This window comes from Chlorocebus sabaeus, chromosome 3 (assembly GCF_047675955.1).
Source record: "Chlorocebus sabaeus isolate Y175 chromosome 3, mChlSab1.0.hap1, whole genome shotgun sequence".
NCBI classification, from domain to species: Eukaryota; Metazoa; Chordata; class Mammalia; order Primates; family Cercopithecidae; genus Chlorocebus; species Chlorocebus sabaeus.
This window is the reverse complement of record NC_132906.1, coordinates 4,290,204-4,312,499: the sequence shown is the minus strand read 5'-3', so window position 1 is coordinate 4,312,499 and position 22,296 is coordinate 4,290,204. Positions and strand designations below refer to the sequence as shown.

The 22,296-nt window shown below is 36.9% G+C and overlaps 1 protein-coding gene across 1 annotated transcript in view; it reads right to left on the bottom strand.

Moving 5' to 3' along the window:
• Window positions 1–22,296, bottom strand: part of RNF17 (ring finger protein 17) — a 109,079-nt gene that overhangs the window by 69,703 nt on the left and 17,080 nt on the right. Inside the window, exons 6-12 of the mRNA XM_037986902.2 lie at window positions 21,711–21,811; window positions 12,745–12,916; window positions 11,483–11,559; window positions 11,140–11,214; window positions 7,588–7,895; window positions 4,009–4,167; window positions 731–920 (exon numbers count right to left, since the gene is read on the bottom strand). Of these exons, the coding sequence (XP_037842830.2) occupies window positions 731–920; window positions 4,009–4,167; window positions 7,588–7,895; window positions 11,140–11,214; window positions 11,483–11,559; window positions 12,745–12,916; window positions 21,711–21,811 (1,082 nt within the window). The remainder of the gene's footprint in view (window positions 1–730; window positions 921–4,008; window positions 4,168–7,587; window positions 7,896–11,139; window positions 11,215–11,482; window positions 11,560–12,744; window positions 12,917–21,710; window positions 21,812–22,296) is intronic.

The window sequence follows — 22,296 nt, the reverse complement described above, 5'->3', positions numbered from 1 at the left end:
CCTCCACAGAAGGTATGCATTTCTAAGTATAATTCTTCTTAAGTTACACTTTTTAGAAAGTTACATTCCAAATTCATACTTTCTTACTATATAGATTTAGTTTAGCATCTATAAGCAGAGACACTGTTTTCCTCCACAGAACGAAATCTCAGCTACATTTGTACTTTCATATATTCATTCAATCTGAGCTTACAGGAGATAATGACACTTCCCCCTATATAAATCTATTTATTTATAAAGCTATAACCACTAAGCGATCATGCTATGGTTAATACTGGTCCTTACTACAGAAACATAGCAGTTTGTATTATTTTCCTAGAAGACAGAGAAAACCATTTAAAATACTGACAGTGAGTTAGACAGCATGACACTTTAAAAAACATTAATGAAATTACAGAAGTCTGATTAAAAATTTAACTCAATCATCTGTAGCTAACTGTAACATTTTATTTAAAAGAATTAGTTTGTGTATTATTCCCCGCTTAGAAGTGACATAAGAAGAGTACTTAAGTTTGGAATTCCTTTTCTAAGCTCTCCATCTAGTAATACTGGTAAATGATAAAATTTTACCTATCAAGACATCTGTGGAGCAAAATAATAAAACGTGTGTCTTGAAAGTTAAGAATGACAAATTACTCCTCTCTACCTCTAATTTGCTTTATTCTTTGACTCCACCTTCCTCCAAAATGTTTCTAGGCAGGCCAAGAATACGTATTATAAAATATCATACCCTGTGACAATCAGGACTTCAGAATTTCCAAAATCTACCATGAATATTTGTATTAGTGCCACTTCATGGACAAATAATCTGGTTGGGCTACAAGGTTTTCTGGTATTTTTACCCTCTATTGGAATTAATTCTGTGATAGTTCCTCGACACCACATTCCATTTTTAATACTGTTGACAAATATTCTTGCACCTAAATGAGGGAAACAAATCATCATCAACATTTATCAAGAAAGACATTTAGTAAATTTACAGACACGTTAGTTCTACCACGAAAGTCTTAATTCATTTATTTACTGATGATATACCACTGTGTTCAAGTGCTATGAGAAGGATATAATACAGCATATTATGATAGTTTCTGTTAAACAGAAACAAGCTAAATGGGGAGATAAACATCCAAATACTAAGTTAGCAGTCACTTAATGAGGACCTGCTTCATGAGCAATAAGAACAAAGATGAATGAGACTGTCTTGCCATCAAGAAGCTTAAGAAAGGAAGAGAGACAAGCAAATTACCACAATTACACTGTACTTACAAGCAATACCATCTGTCCTTGTGCATGTACACATGTACACTTACTGACAAACACATACTGAAGTTCGTAATGAGAGAAGAAACAATTATCTTCTCTTTGTAAAGGAGAGTGAGAGTAAAACAATGAAAGGCAGCCTGTGAAATGCCAAAATTAATTGGCACCCAGTGGTGTTCAGAGAAGAGGGAAGATGAATTAAGGACTCAGCAGTAGAGGAAGACCTTTGCAGGGACCAGCTGGATTACAAATTAATAACCAGGAAAAAAGAAGATCAAACAAACAAAAAAAGGCCCACAGGTGAATGCTTACTATGAGTTCAGAAATGTTCTGTTTTGTCTGAATTCACTTACTCCCCACAACAGCCCTATGAAGGTAGTGTTTCCATCATATAAGTGAGGAAACTGAGGAAGAAAAACTAATCTAGCCCAACTCACATGGCTACTTAGAAGAAGTAGCAGGAGAACTCAGGTAGTCTTAGAGCCCATTTAAACTACATATTTTGGAAATGAATCTGGTAAACTCCGATCACTGATTATATACAGAGAGATGCTGTGTAATCTCCTCTGTATACGCTAATAACAACAGGAACAGTTGAAAAGCACATTATAGGCAGCATTTTAAGTCCTACCAAAACGTTTGGTCTTCAGTTTGTCAGTGACCCTTCTCTTATTTTGCTACACTACTGTACCAACATTCTTAGTTTTAAAATGTAGTAAATCCCCACTTAATGTCATTGATACATTCTTAGAAACTGTGACTTTAAGCAAAATGGCATAACAAAACCAATCTTACCACACAGGCTTATTAATATAAACAAGAGTTAAGTTTCCACATGTATTTCTGGTCACAAAAATATCATCAAACTTATAAAGACCCCAAACACTTCTAATATTAAATACTGAAACAAGTGTGAGCTACATGTACATTTAAGAAAGATGAACAAGTAAGATATTTATTCAATTTTTGGAGAATCAGTGAGTGATGGCAGTCATAGTGGTAATGGGTTAACTCAAAGAATTACAGCTTGCAAAGTGAGAATTGTGAGGAGTACCTCCTGGTGCCACAGTTCAAAAACAATCATAAATAAGGTGGATTCACAGAGCACTTTTGTACTGCATCATTTATTGTCATGCATTTGTATAGTTATCAAATACTTTATGAATTTTATGAAAATATATATGTATTTATTCATTCTCCAACTCGCTTATTCTAGAGTCGAGGGTGGCTAAAGCCTATTCAGGCAGTTCAGGGCACAAGGTAGGAACCAATTCTGGTCAGAACACCATTCCGTCGCAGGGTAAACACACACACACACACTCTCTCTCTCTCCCTCCTCCCCTCCACCCCCCCACCCGCCACTCAGACTGGAACAATGTAGACACATCAATTAACCTAACGTGCGCATCTTTAGGATGTGCAAGGAAACCAGAGTACCTGAAAAAACCCACACAGACACGGGCAGAATGTGCAAACTCAACACAGACATGTGCCCAAACCAGGAATTGATTTTTTTCTCATCAAAATTATAATGAGATGTTATTTGAAGACCTGCTATATATATTCTATAAAACTATTCTTTCTTTCAATGGATAAAAGTCTGCTGAAGCCATTTATTGTTCTTCATAATGAAGTACAGAGGCAGGAAAAGGGAACAAGAGGATACTCTTCTTTCCTAAATCAACAATTCACGTTTCTTTCCTTATCACTAATTTCTCAAAATACGAGTGTTTTAATCAGCTATATTTACCTTGCCAACATAATTATCATTAACAACTTAAAGCACAGTCTTTTGGCTTTCTTAGAACATTTTCTGAAAATAAGCTGAGTTATTTTTGGCATGTATTACATTTTAGACATATTATCTGCAACCACAAAAATTAAATTCAGTACTACACTTTCCTCCACTTAGATACTAACAACCTAATATTCCTAGCTCACATGGCATAAAATAAATGTTATTTTTTTAAGTTTTAGAATTACTATTCATTTTTGTCAAAGTATATGATGATCCTACTCTTCTGATATCCTGAAAGGCTATACAGATGAGCTGAGAGTGAATCATACTTTTAAACAACTTATCAAGACTAGACAGATAAAACACTTTCAGTATTAGTTACACATAGGTATTGACTGCTATTAACATAATGAGAAAAATACTCTATTAATACAAACGAATCATAGCTTCATCATATTATAAGGTACAATCAAATTCAGTCAACAACGTTATAAGAAAAATACTCGTAACCAAAGCCTGAAGCATGGCAAATTCACATGTCCTCACAACAAAAAGACTGACTGAATTTGCAATTACCCTCTGTAGGGCACTGGGAATGGGTGCCACAGGCCTCATGAATCTCAGGTGCTCAATGCTAGCCCCAACACTCACAATGGCGAGCAAGAGACTGGAGTTACACAAGAGTCATCATCTTAGAGGCACGTTCTTCATGGAGACAAGGGGACAGGCTACATAACCTGTTACAGGTTTTGTAGTTTTAAAAGCAATTCCCCCTACTATGTAATGGAGTTTCTGTACATATTTCACTCTAAAAATATGCCAACATTCCATCATAATCCTTAGCTAATTTGCCTAAATAATTTATGTTAAATAATCCTAAAACTTTTATGCTTACTAACAAATGAACTTAGAGTAAAAATCTATATTATAACCAGTCTTATGTAGGTTGGCCAAGTTATTATAATATTTAAATAAATTTGATATTTTAACTTGGACTAATATTTCATTACCTAGTTCCAAAATGTCTGAAGGATCAAGGTGTGAACTCCTATTGCAAAATTCATTCACCTTCTTCTCCAGTACTTTTGCGTCTTTGATTTGTGAATACTTCCGAATGTAGAAATGGCAAGGATCTATTACATGGCTTACAAAAACTAGCTCTGCGGAACCTGGATAAAAATGTTTAAACCACGTTAATAAATCAAGAGTTAGAAAATAATTCACAAAAGCTGAACAACTGCTAATAGCCTCTAAAAGAGCGTCTTATGGCATTGTGAACTCTGGGAATACTGCACGTAGGCCCCAGGAAGTAGTCCAAGCACTAAATTATTGATAAAACAAATGGATCACTTTCAACAATGAATTCTTTAGTAACCTGAACTACAAATACTTCATATTACTTGCAAAATATGCTAAATAAGTGGAATCATAGTCCATGTAATAGTTAAGATTCTAAAGTCTGCGTATATGCTGTAACTCTACTGTATTACAAAAGTTCAGTTTATTTACGAACATATTTGGAACTCAGAACCCCTACTGATAATGATTAGGTTTCTAGGATAGCCTATAAAAGCCACTTCCATCTATACCCTACCTATAGAACCAATACAGCTCATAGCCACTCTGACTCCCAAGTCTTATAAATCAGGTTAGTCTTATAAATCAGATGTGAAAAAATGTTTAGGCAAAGCCGAAGCACTAAGCAGCATTTAGGAGAATGTGTGTGCTTTTCGGTGGGGCGAGTAGAGGTAAAGACAGTCAGAAAATTTTCTTAAGTCAAGTGTCTTCACTAATATGAAAAGATCTCCAAAGTATAATGTTAAGGAAGGAATGCAAAGAACACAACAGTGGTATGCTGCGTTTTGTGTATAAAAAAGAAACCCCGCTGTCCACATAGAGAGAGAGAGGGAGAGAGAAGGTTGGAAAAATAATTTGTGTGTGTTTATTTGTAAATGCATAAGGAAAATCTGGAAGAGATGGAGACACTGAATAGAATGGGAGTAGGATGGGGGGAAGTTTCACATAATATTTTAACATAGATTTAATTTTTTAATGAGGTAAATGTTTACATGGTAAAACTGTTTAAAAAACAAAGACTAGGAGGAGTAGAAATGAATATAGCCAAGTACAGACAGATGACAGAAACTGAACAAATGCATCATTTTAACTATCCAATAGAAAATATAAAGAATAATGCCCATATTTAGGGTGGGGTAAAAAGACAAATACATACAACTGGGGTGATATCTGAGAGAAGCATAAATTTTGGAAATATTCCTGGCTGGGCACGATGGCTCACGCTTATAATCCTAGCACTTTGGAAGGCCAAGGAGGGAGGATCGTTTGAGGACAGGAGTTTGAGACCAGCCTAGCTGACATGGTGAAACTCCATCTCTACTAAAAATACAAAAATTAGCTGAGCGTGGTGGTGCATGCCTATAATCCCAGCTACTCCGGAGGCTGAGGCACGAGAATCATTTGAGCCTGAGGAGGTTGCAGTGAGCCAAGATCATGCTGCTGCATTCCAGCCTGGGAAACAGAATAAGACTCTGTCTCAAAAAATATTTTTTTGTTGGGGGAAATATTTCTGCCAGAGTCAAAACATTCATTTATTCATTCATTCGAGATGAGGTCTCGCTCTGTTACCCAGGGTGGAGTGCAGTGGTGTGATCTCAGCTCATTGCAACCTCCGCCTCCCAGGCTCAAGTGATCTTCCTACCTCAGCCTCCTGAATAGCTGAGATCACAGCTGCGTACCACCACACCCACTTATGTTTTTGTATTTCTTTGTAGAGACAGGGTTCACCATGTTGCCCAGGCTGGTTTTGAACTCCTGAGCTCAAATCATCCACCTGCCTCGGCCTCCCAAAGTGCTGCGATTACAGGTGTGAGCCACGGTGTCTGGCCCCAGAATTAAAACTTTTAACATTAGGGCCGGGCGCGGTGGCTCAAGCCTGTAATCCCAGCACTTTGGGAGGCCGAGACGGGCGGATCATGAGGTCAGGAGATCGAGACCATCCTGGCTAACACAGTGAAACCCTGTCTCTACTAAAAAATACAAAAAAAAAATAGCCGGGCAAGGTGGCGGGCGCCTGTAGTCCCAGCTACTCGGGAGGCTGAGGCAGGAGAATGGCAAAAACCCGGGAGGCGGAGCTTGCAGTGGGCTGAGATCCGGCCACTGCACTCCAGCCTGGGCGACAGAGCAAGACTCCGTCTCAAAAAAAAAAAAAAAAAAAAAAAAACTTTTAACATTAGAAAGTAATATGTTTTCGTTATCAGTGAAATTCACTTTACTTACTACCTCACACGAGGTAAGAGTTACTACACATACAGTAAACTCCACTACATCAAGCTCAGACAGTTGTTACAGTACCTGCTTTTGATCCAAAAGGAACAGATGAGTTTTTCTGAAGCGGCTTTTTTGGATATCTAGGTGTCTCCCCAAGATCATCGGTGCTGCATGCTTCATCAAAATAAGAAATAAAGATAACTTGTACTAACTATGTTAACAATGACATGCTAGTTTTTAAAAAGCTGTACTGAAACTGGCAAAATACTGGAATGGCAACACCCCTTGTATCAGTGAATAAAGTTATTACACGTATCTTAAGTAATTGAGACATCAATGATAATAGAGTGGAAAGAAGTGTGTTTTTAAAAATGTAATTCTGGAGAGTCAACCAATAAAATAGACAACAGGTAGGGGAAAATAAAAGCTGATCTTGAAAAATGGTCTTAAAGGAGACTATCAGTATAAAACTACATAGTAGAGTATCTCACTCCATGTTAATGGAAAGAATACTGACATGGGAAATGTAATTAAATACAACTGTGATATATTTAAGTGTTACAAAATAGACATTATAATCATGATAGTTTATATTAAATCTCATAACAAAGATTGAAGAGAAGATGTTCTTAATTCAAAGTAATAAGACTATGTCCACAAATCACATCGCTCTCATTTATTTATATCTTTTATACAAGGCTTATATGTGAGAACACTAAAAAATCTCAAAATACCCTAATTAAACCAGATATTAATTTATACCTCAGAGGTTAGCTATATTACTGCATTAAAAATAAAAATTATCCAGCTCTGGAAAATGTGAGGGGAGGGGCATGGAATGAACAGGTTTTAACTCATAATGAGGAATAAGATTATAACAGGCCGGGCAAGGTGGCTCAAGCCTGTAATCCCAGCACTTTGGGAGGCCGAGACGGGCGGATCACGAGGTCAGGAAATCGAGATCATCCTGGCTAACACAGTGAAACCCCATCTCTACTAAAAAAAAAATACAAAAAAACTAGCCGGGCGAGGTGGCGGGCGCCTGTAATCCCAGCTACTCGGGAGGCTGAGGCAGGAGAATGGCATAAACCTGGGAGGCGGAGCTTGCAGTGAGCCGAGATCCGGCCACTGCACTACAGCCTGGGCGAAAGAGCGAGATTCCATTTAAAAAAAAAAAAAAAGAGAAAAAAAAAGATTATAACAGCAATTATATTTCATTAAATGCATGGTCAAAAAAGGTACCAACTGTGTCTAATTACAGACACAAAATGTTTCCCTCCTGCTTTTGCATTTTTACTTACTTTCCATGTTGTCTTCAATAATTTCTTCAATTATCACATCAGGGCTAGATCCCATCTGAGGTAACACAGCAATGGTTTTAGGGGATGCTGTTGCAACAACGTCTTTCTGTGGCTGGAAGATTTTTGCTTCTAAATGTACATCATTTGTCTCAGGTTGCAAAGGAGGTGGTGGTGCTTCATTGGTTACGACAGACATGTCAACCTTTTTCTTTTCTAGTGGTGGGTATGTATCATAACAAGAAAGTCCCTTTTTGTTATTATATTTCTTTTGAATATTCTGTCTAATTTCATTTTCTTGGGGATAACATCTGTTTAAAAATGCAGAGATATAAGCTTATGAATACAGAGGTATATGGTACAACCATAAGTCACTAGAAACTTCCACCATGGCCATTAATTTGAATCTTTTGGGCATGATTATTCAATAGCCACTAACCCACTGCCAGTTATTTATCCATTCTACTCCATGTTTTTCTGTTTTCTCCACATACCCAGATGGTTTTTAGGCTATCAAATCTACAAGTATAGAAATTTTACAATGAGATAAGATTGGGTTTCATGAAGTTTATATTTTAGCTATTCCATGATGGATTTAGCTTATTCACAGATCACTGTTTAACAAGCCACTGTGGAAATAACGACCAACAAAGCCAATTGGGCTTAGCAATGATACATGTTTATCTGCCTCTTCCAACAGAGGACATATATTTAACTAAGTAAAATTGATATATGTTGAAGTCCAAATACCTGAGAGTCATATATATGTAAACAACCTTGCAATCTAAATATCCCTTTTCATAACTTTTATTAGACCTGAGACATTCACCATTATTAATCAGCTCCAGCGTCATAAACCTCTGCTTTGACTTGTACGACACCACTTCTGTTCTCCTTCAACTTCTGTCTGCTCCGTCTCAAGTTCTTTTACAGATTACCCTTTCCCTGCTTTAAATTTTAGTATCTTTCCAGGGTACTGTCCTTGACCTGTTTGAATACCTGCTATTACTGTGCAAACCAATGGTTTAACTATCATTTATAACCAGTACATGCAGGTTACAGTAATACTTTCCCTAAAAACTAAGAAAGAATTTAAAAGGCAGCTCTCAGAGTTAAATGTAAAGCAGAAGATCAGTACAGATTCTTAAAGAGGCAGAGTAGTTTTTAGTGTCTTAGAAATGCTTGATAGTAACCATATTCAAGTTGTAAAAATGTCAAGAAGAACATATTGATTGCAAAGGTTGTTGATTATCCATGTAAGCATAAAGTCAAGTTACAAAAGTAAATCTGGGGCAGGGCTCTCCCAAGCATGGAGAAAGATGACTGAGCCGAAGGACTGGTATTCCACTTCCTCTGGCAAGGTCTTCCCTCTGATGGAGAGGAATCTCATCAGCTATCTCAGCCTAATTCTATTAAGCTATTTGATTAATTTTATTCCCTTTAATCAAAAATGATTACAAAAAAAGTAACTTCTGACAAGTTAGCTCCTCAGTTCTAGTCCCTGTTTACAATTGTATTTATCCATTAAGCTAACGAACTGGCATTTTGACTACACATCAGTTCTGTGACCTCGGCTTATATGAATTTACCTGGCTTAGAGTATACATCATCCTAAGTGCTTCTGAAATGGTAATACTGTGAGCCAGACTAATTTGTTCCCTAAGGTAACAAATGTGATGCTTCTCTCGGGAGACCATTTCCATTGGAGACAATCCACCTACAATGAACCAACTTACTTCTTTACGGGGGGTTTCTACATGTATATTCTGATTACCCCTAAACCCAGAATCAAGTCCAAGATCTCTTAAGTTTCAGCATTCATATACAATTAAGCTGTACATATTTCTCCCCAGAAAGCTAGTAAACAGTAAGTACTCAACATACTATCTTCCCCCTCCCAACTTACTTTTCTTCCTGTATTCCTAATCTTGATGAATAATACCACAATCCACCGACTTAGTCACCAAAGCGAGCCCTGTAAACAAACCATTGATGATGCTTCCCTTTTCCTCATGCCTCACATTCAAACATTACTAAGTTTCATTAATTTTCCCTATTTTACATTTGTCATATCTATTCTCCGTCCCTATCCAGTACTATTAGCTAAGTTTTAGTTCTCATGATTTGCTGAGTCTACTGATATGATGGCCTAAGTGATACTTCAGCCTTCACTATCATCCTCTTATCCCAAATAATCCCCCAAATGGCCACCAGAATTATCCATAAAAAATGTAATCTAATTATTTTTACTTTCATGCTTAAAACCTTTTAGTGGCTTTCTACTGCCTAGAACTCTACTGCACAACAGAACTTTTGGTGATAACGGAAATATGCCACATTGTCTAATATAGCAGTGCTTTGGTCCAAATGTTTCAAAATTCATGTTGAAACTTAATTCCCATTGTGGTGATATTAAGAGGTGGGGCCTTTGGGGAAATTAATGATCAAGTAATGAGGGCTGTGCCCTCAGGAATGGATTTGTGCTTTACCGCAAGTCTGGACAGAACTAGCTTAGGCCCTTCTTCGCTCCTCTGCTCTTCCACCGTGGGAGGACAGTTATTTGTCCCTTTTCCCTCTTCCATGCTTTCTGCCACGTGCAGGCACAGCATTCAAGGTGCTATCTTAAAGCAGAGATCAGAGCCCTCACCAAAACCAAACCTGATCTTGGGCTTCTCAGCTGCCAGGACTGCAGGCAAATAAACACCTGTTCTTTATAAATTACAGAATAATAAACAACATCTCTTCTTTTTAAACTTTGTTATAGTAGCACAAATAGAATAAGACAGGTAGTCACTAACGATATGTGGCTACTGAGCACTTGAAATGTGGGCTAATGGAACTGAGGAACTGGATTTTAATTCTATTTCGTTTTAATTAATTTATGTTTAAATTTAAATAGCCACCACATTGGACAGCATGGATCATAAGGTTCAAACATCATTAGACAGCATACAAAGTCTTTAGGACTTAGCATCTATGTATCCTTGGGGACATAGAGAATGGAAATATATATACACCATTCCCTGAACCTAGCATGCTATTTCACTGCCCATATATTCACTGCCCATAAGATGCCTACTTCCTTTTTCTCCTCCTTTCTACTTGCTACTTAATTTTAATAGATATGGGAAAAGAAAATACCTTTCCAAGTCCTGTTACCCCAGGAAGAACTGATCATTCCTTTGCTTTGCACCTCAAGTAAATTCTGCATACACTACCCTAGCAATTATGCATTTTATTGTTTACATGTCCTTCTTCCTCTACTTATTGTAATTTCTTTGACATTTATCTCATTATCTAGGGTGTTAGTTAGTGCCTAGCAGTGTTCAGTGCTTGCTGACTGAATCAATCTCAAAGATAACTTTGACATGTATATTGCTGAATACTGATCCCTTCTAGGCCTTTTAAAAAATATTATACACAGAATTTAACTATAGGAACTATTTTGTCCTTTATTTTTCAGCTTTTGAATTACACTAAACATCAATTTTTCTGTCTCTTAGATAATGTAGGTACTATCAGACATTAATGGCATGTTACCATGCTTATACTTACTTTGCTGAGTCCCCAAATTCAATCTTTCCCATATTGTTGAACATACAGATGATCTCACTGCAATTCACACTCAACCTATAATAAAACATTAACATATACATAAATGTCCTAATACAAATTTACTAAGTTCTCTAAACAAAAATCAGTTGCTGACATTAATGAATTGAAAAGGAAACATTTAAATAACTTTCTAAATTAGCACAGACTATACTCAATTTGGTTGCTAACTTGGTAAACATTTGTGACCCAAAATTTCAATTTATTATTACTTGCTATTTTAATACATTTAAGTTCTAGCACATCTTTATACTTGTTATCGTCTCCTAAACTATGACTTACTCACCTGGGAGGGTTCCTTAGTTGTGGAGAACTAACTTGTGCTAATTCACTATCTGATGTTAACTTCAAAGTCCGGATAATCTAGAATTTAAAAAAAAAAAAAATCATTCATGTGTGAATCTTGTCACAAATATTGCTGAACAGTAAGATTTTAGAAATAAAATTGTATCTTTTAGGTATTTCATTAATTAATGCATTCAGGCCCAATTTGGGGCACTCAAAGGGATACAAATAAGTGTTTATGACTTTTGGAGATATGTATAAAAGGTAACAATAGACACTCAGAAATAGGACAGAGTTACATGATCAGAGAAAACTGATCAGATTCATTTTGCAACTGCATTGCTATCTTCAAGTGTTTTCTCCTTTTTTGCCCTATTTTCTTAACTAGATTAACTAGGATAAAGACCAAATTTTATCACTTTTTTCTAGTGTCACACGTGTAATTCACAGGAAACGACTACTATTGTTTTAGAACTAAAGCCTGGGACACCTAGTCAAGTAGGGTCATGGCAAATTCTTTCATTTAACGTTAGAGACTTTGGAGGCGGGTAAACTAATGGCTTCTCTTCTATATATCTGATTATCCATGGGAAGTGAGATTCTGAAGATTCAAAGACGACTAAAGCCAAGATCTATACCCTTATGGAGTGAGGCAGAACTCAGCAAATACCTGTGATTAATCTTGTCCTGTCAAACTATAAGAAACATTTTTTGGTTTTTGCCCAATTTTGCCCCTTAGGCACATGATTAGATGATAGGAGATGGCTGAAGCTGTCTCTTGACTTGCACATTTTGGGATGGAATGGGAAGAGAAAAAGTTGACTAGGATTCTGAATTAAATTTTAAAGTTAAGAGTTGACAGCCATACCTAAATTGTTAATGTGAACAAAACAGAGTCCCATTTAGTTTGCTATTCTTATTGGTCCTCATTTTTTTATTCAGGTGTCCTAGAAACCTAAACTTTAACCTCAATGTCACCTTACTTGCTCTCAGATCAAGTGTTACAAAGACTTAATTGCACTATCTCCCTAACTAGTCAAAAATAACAAAAGGTCATATAAATTTTACAATGTTTGTCTTAGGTTTCAAACATTATCTTACTATAACTTAGATTATCCTAACCTATATTGTCATCAATTTAGAATTCTAAATAATAATATAGGTTAGGATAATCTGAAAAACAAATTCTTATCTTAAATATATTCCAAAGCGTATAAAATAAGCTACCACAGACGTAACTCACATTGTAAACTATTAAATTACCTGCTTCAGGTCACAGTATGTTCTCAGAGAAGGTGATAATTGTAATGCTCTTGCTATGTTCATAGCTGCATTCAAATTATTTTTTTTCTCTTCAATGTAGCTTTTAGCCTTTATTAAATTTGATAGATAATCATCAGTAGTTCTTGCAAATTCTTCACACAGGTTCTTTTTCCTTCATTTAAGATTCCAGAGTTATTTTGCAGTATTTCATAAATATTTATAGAAAAGTAGATCTATAGTATCTTGAAGAGTAAGTTCAGTAGTTGATGAATTTTACATAATATGGTTAAATGAGGCATACAGTAACTGAACTGTATCTGAAAGGGTACTTTTACTTGTTGATAAAATTAACATATAACATTGTAAGTGAGGTATTAAATTGAACTGAAATGTATTACAGTTAAAAGCTATGTATACATAATTAGAGAAAAGCAAATTTTGTAGAAGGCAGGAGATTATAAGCAGAGACATACAATAGACCATCTAAGGCCTGGAAAAGAATCTGAGCTCAGACTCTTTAGGACATTAAGACATATAAAAGCAGTTGTACATACAGGGGAATTGAAAAAGCCACACTGAGGCCCAGGCAAGATGCATGCTCAGAAAACATCGGAGAAGATCTTAAGCCTGACCTCAGGCTGATCTCAAGGCTCAGGGCACACACAACCACTCAGTGAAGGACTGTTACATTAAGAGCCAGTCTGCAAAGACTGGGGAAGGTGGCTATTTTCTCAAATGCCCAGTTTCAACAAAAATACCACAAGGCACATAAAGGAACAGAAAAACATGCTCATTCAAAGGAAGAAAACAGAATAGTAAAAACAGTTCTCAAAGCAGCACAGGCACTGGACTCAACAGACAGGCTTAAAACAACTGTCTTAAATATGCCTAAAGAGCTAAAGGAAAATATAGATAAAGAACTACAGAATAATCAGAAAAATGATCTAGGGGACAAAACGATAATATCAACATAGAGAAATTATATAAAATAGCCAAACAGAAATTCTATAGATTGTATTGAAAACCCTGCAGTAATTGTAATTTTAAAAATCCACCAAAGGTTCTACTGCAGATTTGGACAGGCAGAAGGAAAGCATGAGCCAACTTGAATACAGGACAATTAAGATAACGAAGCCTGAAAAAAATAAAAACAACAATGAAGAGAAGTGAACAAAGTCTAACGTACTTGTGGGTCACTATCAATGTATATAATATAAGAATCACAGTAAAAGAGACAGACAGAAATTATTTGAAGAAATAATGGCAAAAAACCTTCCAAAATTTGATGAGACATGAATCTATCAATCTAAGAGCTCAAGGAACACCAACTGCCAAAGGACAAAGAGAATCCTGAAAGCAGCAAGAAAAATGCAATTTGTCAAGTACATGGGATCCTCAATAAGATTATCAGCCAATTTCTCAGCAGAAACCTTGGAGGTCCAAAGGCAATGTATGTTAAAAGCACCAAAAGAAAAAAAGCTGTCAAAGTATTCTTCAAAAGTGAAGGAGAAATTAAAACATCCTCAGATAAACAAAAGCTGAGGGAGTTCATTACCAGTAGACTTTCCCTGTAAGAAATACTAATGAAAGTCCTTCATGTTAATGTGAAAGAAGGCTACACAGTAACTCAAAGCCCATACAATGATAAAAACATCTCTGGTAAAGGTAAATACATGGGCAAACATAAAAACCAATATTAGTGTAATTTTTATTTATAATTCTACTTGTTATTTTCTACAGAATTTAAAGGACAAATATGCAAAATATCAATCTATCTTAACAGGTATACAATATAGAGGAATGTAATTTGTGACATCAAAAAAATAAAGGGGAGCAGATACATAAAGCAGTAGAAGTTTTACATGCAACTAAAGTTAAGCTGTCTACTCAAAACAGATTGTTATAACTTCAGGATGTTATATGTAATCCTGATGGGTAACCACAGAAACTATTTACAGAATATGCACAGAAAGAATTGAGAAGGGAATCAAAATTTGTGACTACAAAAGAAAAAATCAAGTAAACACAAAGAAAGGCAGCAATGGGGGAAATAAGCAACAACAAATAAAGCCATAAAACATACAGAAAACAAACCAAATGGCAAAAATCCTTCCTTATCAGTATTTTAAGTATAAATGAATTAAACTCCAATCCAAAGGCACAAATCTGAAGAATGGATAAAAAATACGACCCAACTATATGCAGCCACAAAAATTTCACTTTAGGTCTAAAGACATAGAGAGGTTGAAAATGAAAGGATGGAAAAAGATAATACATGTCGATAATTTAAAAAGCTGGGGTGGCTCTACTAATTTTAGGCAAAATAGACTTTAATGTAAAAATTATAAGCATATATGTACCAACACTAGAACCCCAAAACATATAAAGCAAATACTTGCAGAATTAAAGGGAAAAAGACATGTCTACAATAATCATTAGAGACTCCAATATCCCCCTTTCAATAATGGATAAAACAACCAGTGCAGAATCAATACAGCAATAAATTACTTGGGCAACACTACAGACTGATGGGACCCAACAGACATATTTAGAACACTATACCCAACAACATGAGGATAAACCTTTTCCTCCAGTGTGCATGTAACATTTTGAGACAGAACATATGTTAGACCATGCTGACTAATGTTTAATGTTCATTAACATTTATTAGTAAGTCTTAATAAACTTAAAGACTGAAATCCTTCAAGGTATCTTTTCTGACTACAATGGAATGACCTAGAAATACCAGAAAAAAAAAAACCCAGAAGATTAATGAACATGTAAAAATTAAACAATATACTCCTAAATCCCAACAGGTCAAAGAATAAATCACAAGGGAAATTAGGAAATTATCTGGGACAAATGCAGCAAGAACACAAAATTTATGGGATGCGATGAAAGCAATGCTGAGGGAAATTTATAGCTGTAAATACTCACATTTAAAAAGGAGCTTGCAAATAAACAACCTAACTATATACCATAAGTAACTAGAAAAAGACCAAACTAAACTCAAAGCAGAAGGAAGGAAATAAAGATAAGAGAGGACATAAATACACAACAGAGAAAAATGAAAGCCAAAGTTTGTCTTCAAGATTAGAATTAACAAACCTGTAGTCACACTAAGAAAAGAGAATCAGGGGAGGGGTGAGGGGGGAGGGATAGCATTAGGAGGTATACCTAATGTAAATGACGAGTTAATGGGTGCAGCACACCAATATGGCACATGTATACATATGTAACAAACCTGCATGTTGTGCACATGAACCCTAGAACTTAAAGTATAATAATAATAAAAAAAAAAAAGAAAAGAAAAGAGAATCAGGTCATGTGTGATGGCTCACACCTGTAATCCCAGCACTTTGGGAGGCCGAGGCAGACAGATGACAAGGTCAGGAGATTGAGACCATCCTGGCTAACACGGTGAAACCCCGTCTCTACTAAAAATACAAAAAAAAAAAAAAAAAAAAAAAAAAGCTGGGCATGGTGGCAGGTGCCTGTAGTCCCAGCTGCTCAGGAGGCTGACGCAGGAGAATCACTTGAACCTGGGAGACAGAGGTTCCAGTGAGCCGAGATCGTGCCACTGCACTCCAGCCTGGGTGACAGAGTGAGACTCCATCTCAAAAAAAAAAAAAAAAGAAAAGAAAAAACAAATTACTATAATCAGAAATAAATTGGGTACATTACTATCAATTTTACAGGAATAAAGAAGATTAAAAGACTATTATGAACAACTTCACATAAACTATATAACCTAGGTGAAATGGACGAATTCCCAGAAACACATAACCTATCACAACTGCCTCATAAAAGTATTAAAAAATCTGTAGAGACTTATGACTAAGGAGATAGAATCAGTCATCAAAAAACCTCCCAACAAAATTTAGCCTTGGACCAGAAAGCTTTACTGGTAAATTGTACCAAACGTAATAATCAACACCAATCCTCCTCAAACTCTTCCAAAATACTTGAAGAGGCAGGAATGTGAGGCCAAAACTACCAATGCCAAAATCACACAAAAGAAAACTGTAGACCAGTATCATTTATAACTATTGATAGAAAGTCCTCAGATGAACTAACAAACCAAATTCAACAGTATAGTAAGAGAATTATACACCATGACCGAGGGGGATTTATTCCTGGAAAGCAAGAATAGTTCAACATACAAACATCAACATGTGACTGATGTAACACACCACATTAACAGAAAAAAAGCAAAAAACGCAAGTGGTTGTCTCAATTGATGCAGAAAAAGGACCTGACATAATTCAACACATTTTCATGATAAAACCACTCAAACTAGAAGACAACTACCTCACCATAATAAAGACCCTATATGGAAAAACCCATAGCGAACATGATACTCAATGGTGAAGACTGAAAGCTTTTCTTATAACATTAGGAACAAGACATACCTGCTTTTGCTACTTCTGTGCAACACAGTAATGAAAGTTCTAGCCAAAGCAATTAGACAAGAAAAAGAAATAAGGCATTCAAATTGGAAAGGAAGAAGTAAAATCATCTTTTGGTAGGAAATAAAATATTTTATTTGCAGATGACATGATCTTACATGTAGAAAACCCTAAAGATGTCATAAAATAATAGTAAAGCTAATAAATGCATTCAACAAAAAAGGATACAAAAATCAACATATAAAAATAAGGTGTGTTTCTACACAGTAACAATGAATAATCCCAAAATAAAATTAAGGAAACAATCCCTTTTACAATAGCATCAAAAGAAATAAAAGACTTAAGAATAAACAAAGGAAGCGAAAGACTTGTATATGAAATTACTGAAAGAAATTAAAGACAGGAATAAACGAGAAGACATCCTATGGGCATAGATTGGAAAACTTACTATTGTTAGTACTTCAATACTACACAAAGTGATCTACAACTCAATGCAATCCCTAACAAAATCTCAATGACAGTTTTTTGTGAAAATTGAAAGGCCATCCTGAAAGTCACATGATATCTTAAGAGACCCTGAGAGACAATCTTGAAAAGAAACTAAGTTGTAGGACTCACACATTCTGATTTTAAAACTTACTACAAAACAACAGTAATCAAAACAGCATGGTACTAGCATCAGGAAAGACATACAGAACAATAGAATAAAACAAAAATCCCAGAAATAATCCTTCACATATACGGTGAGCTCATTTTGGACAAGGGTGCCAAGAACATTCAGTGGGGGAAAGGACAATCTTTTCAACATATAGTGCCTGGAAAACTGGATATCCAATTCAAAAGGATGAAGTTGGATCCTTACCTTATACCATAAACAAAAATTAACTAAAAAGATGGATCAAAGACCTAAATGTAAGAACTATAAAACTCTTAAAACAGGCCGGGCACGGTGGCTCATGCCTGTAATCCCAGCACTTTGGGAGGCCAAGGCAGGTGGATCACAAGGTCAGGAGATTGAGACCATCCTGGCTAACACAGTGAAACCCCATCTCTACTAAAAATACAAAAAATTAGCCGGGTGTGGTGGCGGGCACCTGTAGTCCCAGCTACTAAGGAGGCTGAGGCAGGAGAATGGCGTGAACCCGAGAGGCGGAGCTTGCAGTGAGTCGAGATCACACCACCGCACTGCAGCCTGGGCAGCACAGCAAGACTCTGTCTCAAAATAAATAAATAAATAAAATAAAGAAAGAAAGAAAGAAAAAAGAAAACATAGGGAAAAGGCATCGTGATGTTAGATTTGGCAATCATATCTTGAATTATGACACCAAAAGCACAAGCAACAAAATAAACAATAAACTGGACTTCATAAAATTAAAAATTTTTGTGGATCAAAGGACATTATCAAGAGAGTGAAAAGACAACCTACAAATGGGAGAAAATAATTTTAAGTCATATAGACAAAAATTTAATATCCAAAATATACAAAGAATTGCTACAACCCAATAGCAACAAAGTAAATGATTCAATTCAGAAATGAACAAAAAACTTGACTACTTCATCAAAGACACATAAATGGCTGATAAGCACATAAATGACGCACATTATCAGTCATTAGGAAAATACAGACCACACCATAATGATATTCCATTTCACACTCATTAGAATGGCTACCATAAAAAAAAGAACAACCAAAAATAAGTGTTGGTAAGGGTGTACAGAAATTAGAACTGTAGTATATTGCTGGTGGGAAAGTAAAATGGTATATACAACCATTGTGGAAATCAGTTTGGCAGTTCCTTAAAAAGTTAAACACAGGCCAGGCACAGTGGTTGACACCTATAATCCCAGAGCTTTGGAAGGCTGAGGTGGGAAGATGGCTTGAGCCCAAGAGTTTGAGACCAGTCCTGGCAACACAGCAAGACCTCACATCACTACAAAACAAAAATTAGACAGGTGTGGTGGTATATGCCTACAGTCCCAGGTACTCTGGAGTCTAAGTTGGGAGGATCTCTTGAGCCTGGGAGTCTGAGGTTGCGCCACTGTACTCCAGTCTGGGTGACAGAGCTCGAGTTTGTATTTAAAAAAAAAAAAAAAAAAAAAAAGGCCGGGTGTAGTGGCTCATGCCTGTAATCCCAGCACTTTGGGAGGCCAAGGCAGGTGCATCACAAGGTCAGGAGATCAAGACTATCCTGGCTAACATGGTGAAATCTCATCTGTACTGAAAATACAAAAAATTAGTCAGCGTGGTGGCACACGCCTGTAGTCCCAGCTACTCGGGAGGCTGAAGCAGGAGAATCCCTTGAACCTGGGAGGTGGAGGTTGCAGTGAGCCGAGATCACGTCACTGCACTCCAGTCTGGGTGACAGAGTGCGACTCCATCTCAAAAAAAAAAAAAAAGTTAAACAGAATTATCACATACCACTAAACTGACTAAACTGTATGCTTAAGAACACTTAAAAGGAAAAAAATATAATTACCTTTCCAAGAAAAAAAAAATGGTTAAAAGGTAATTTGCGTAATGTGTATTTGACTACTATAACAAAATAAACTCACGCACATGACCTATTACTTGAATGTTATAACTAAAGACCAAATGTGAGATTGCACCAACATGGAGAATAGAGTATCAACAAATTCATTCATAGATTGAGCCTATGTTCTAGGCATCCTTAGGAATTTTTTTTTTTTTTTTTTGAGACAGAGTTTTGTTCTTGTCACCCAGGCTGGAGCGCAGTGGTGCAATCACGGCTCACTGCAACCTCCTCCTCCCGAGTTCAAGCAATTCTACTGCCTCAGCCTCCCGAGTACGTAGGATTACAGGTGCCCGCCACCACACCCGGCTAATTTTTTGTATTTTTAGTAGAGACAGGGTTTTGCCATGCTGGGCAGGGGCTGGTCTTGAACTCCTGACCTCAGGTGATCTGCTAGCCTCAACCTCCCAAAAGTGCTGGGATTACAGGTGTAAGCCACTGTGCCCGGCTAGGAAATTTTTTTAAAACCACTGATTTAAGAGTCAAATGGACAAATGCCATTACTAAATATATTACCTTGAGCATGTTACAATTTTTATCTTATTTATTTATTTATTTATTTTTGAGACGGAGTCTCGCTCTGTCACCCAGGCTGGAGTGCCGTGGCGCGATCTCGGCTCACTGCAAGCTCCACCTCCCAGGTTCACACCGTTCTCCTGACTCAGTCTCCCGAGTAGCTGGGACTACAGGCGCCCGCCACCACGCCCAGCTAATTTTTTGTATTTTTAGTAGACACGAGGTTTCACTGTGTTAGCTGGGATGGTCTCGATCTCCTGACCTTGTGATCCGCCCGCCTCGCCCTCCCAAAGTCCTGGAATTACAGGCGTGAGCCACTGCGCCTGGCCGAGCATGTTACAATTTTTAAGAGCTTGTTTCTTGAAATGCATAATGGAGGGAATATCTACTGTACCTCCGTCATGTGAGCAAAGATAATATATGTCAAATGGCTTTCTAAATAGGTGATGAATATATAATAGTTTAAGGTATTTAGCAATGCCTATTAGGGTTCTGCTCTGTTGCAAAAAAGCACATGACTAAATGACAGAACTATGTATAAAAAATTATGTATTTTCCCAAGTATACAGAATCCCACAACATAATTTAGGTTATGAAAATCTTTTTCTGTGCTAACTGCTTTAAGTCAGAAGCTTATTTACTTTTTTGAGGTGGGGGTCTTGCTGTGTCATTCAGGCTGGAGTATACTGGCAGGATCCCCACTCACTGCAGCCTTGATCTCTTGGGCTCAAGCAATCCTCCCACCTCAGCTTCCCACGTAGCTGGGACTACAGTAATGTGCACAATGCCCGGCTGATTTTTTTTTTTTTTTTTTTGTACAGATAGAGTCTTACTGTGTTGCCCAGACTGGTCTCAAACTCCTGAGCTCAAGGATCCTCCCATCTCAGCCTCTCAAAGTAGCTTAGACAGGATGATCACTGTGTAATCCTATATGTGTAAGCCACCACACCTGGCCCAAGCTTCTTTTCTTTAACAGTTAACAGCTTCAGCTGGGCACGGCGCTGTACACCTGTAATCTCAGCACTTCAGGAGGCTGAGGCAGGATGATCTCTGGAGGCCAGGAGTTTGGGACCAGCCTGGACAATGTAGTGAGAGCCTTGTCTCGGAAAACAAAAAACAACAACAACAAAACCACAAAAGTAGCTGGATGTCGTGGTGTGGGCCTGTAGTTCCAACTACTTTGAAGGCTGAGGTGGGAGGTTTACTTCAGCCCAGGAGTTTGAGGTTACCGTGAGCTATTATCACACCATTGCACCCCAGCCTCGGCAACAGAGCAAGATCATCTCAAACAACCAACCATTAGCTTCAGCACCAGAAGGTAAATAGCCAAAATTTTTAAAAGCTTACACATTATTTTTCATTTTGAAGTTGTAAAGATCAGTCTGTAAGGACTACCAACTTCCAAACTTGTTTAAAAGTTACCCATTACTTCATTCTAAACAAAGGAATACAATGACAAGTTAGTGTTAGAAACTTCAGTTTCAGTGAGTCTAGATTCTTAAGTTACTACCTGGAATCAAAAAAAGCCAAAAGCTGGTCAAACTGTTTCTCCACAACTTCTGTAACTCTTTCCCTCTCCTCTATCGTTTGCTTCTGCATGTGTTCGAGCGCCTGGAAAAAAAACAAGATGAAGACTTACTTTTGGAATTATTTTGTAGAAGTCACAGAATTTTGAAAGTAAAAGGTACTTTTTAGACTCTTCAAAATAACATGAGGTAATTAGATAATAATATAAATAGAGTAAGTCACAAGGTTCAACTTTAAATTTTACTATTTGTAAGTAAGATCATACCCTTTTGTTTGTTTTACTGAGACAGGGTCTCACTTGGTTACCCAGGTTGGAGTGCAGTAGGCTGAACATAGCTCACTGTAACCTTGAACTCCTGGGCTCAAGTGATCCTCCTGTCTTGGCCTCCCAAAGCACTGGGATTACAGGTGTGAGCCACCCCACCTGGCCTTGCTGACATTTTCTACTGATAATACAGCAACAAGACCCAAAAAAAATCCACTGATGAGTGTCCTAAGTTTTTTTCTTATTCCTTTTCATCATTACAGGAAACAAGTCATTTTAAGTAGCTGAATTTCTCTTTGATAGG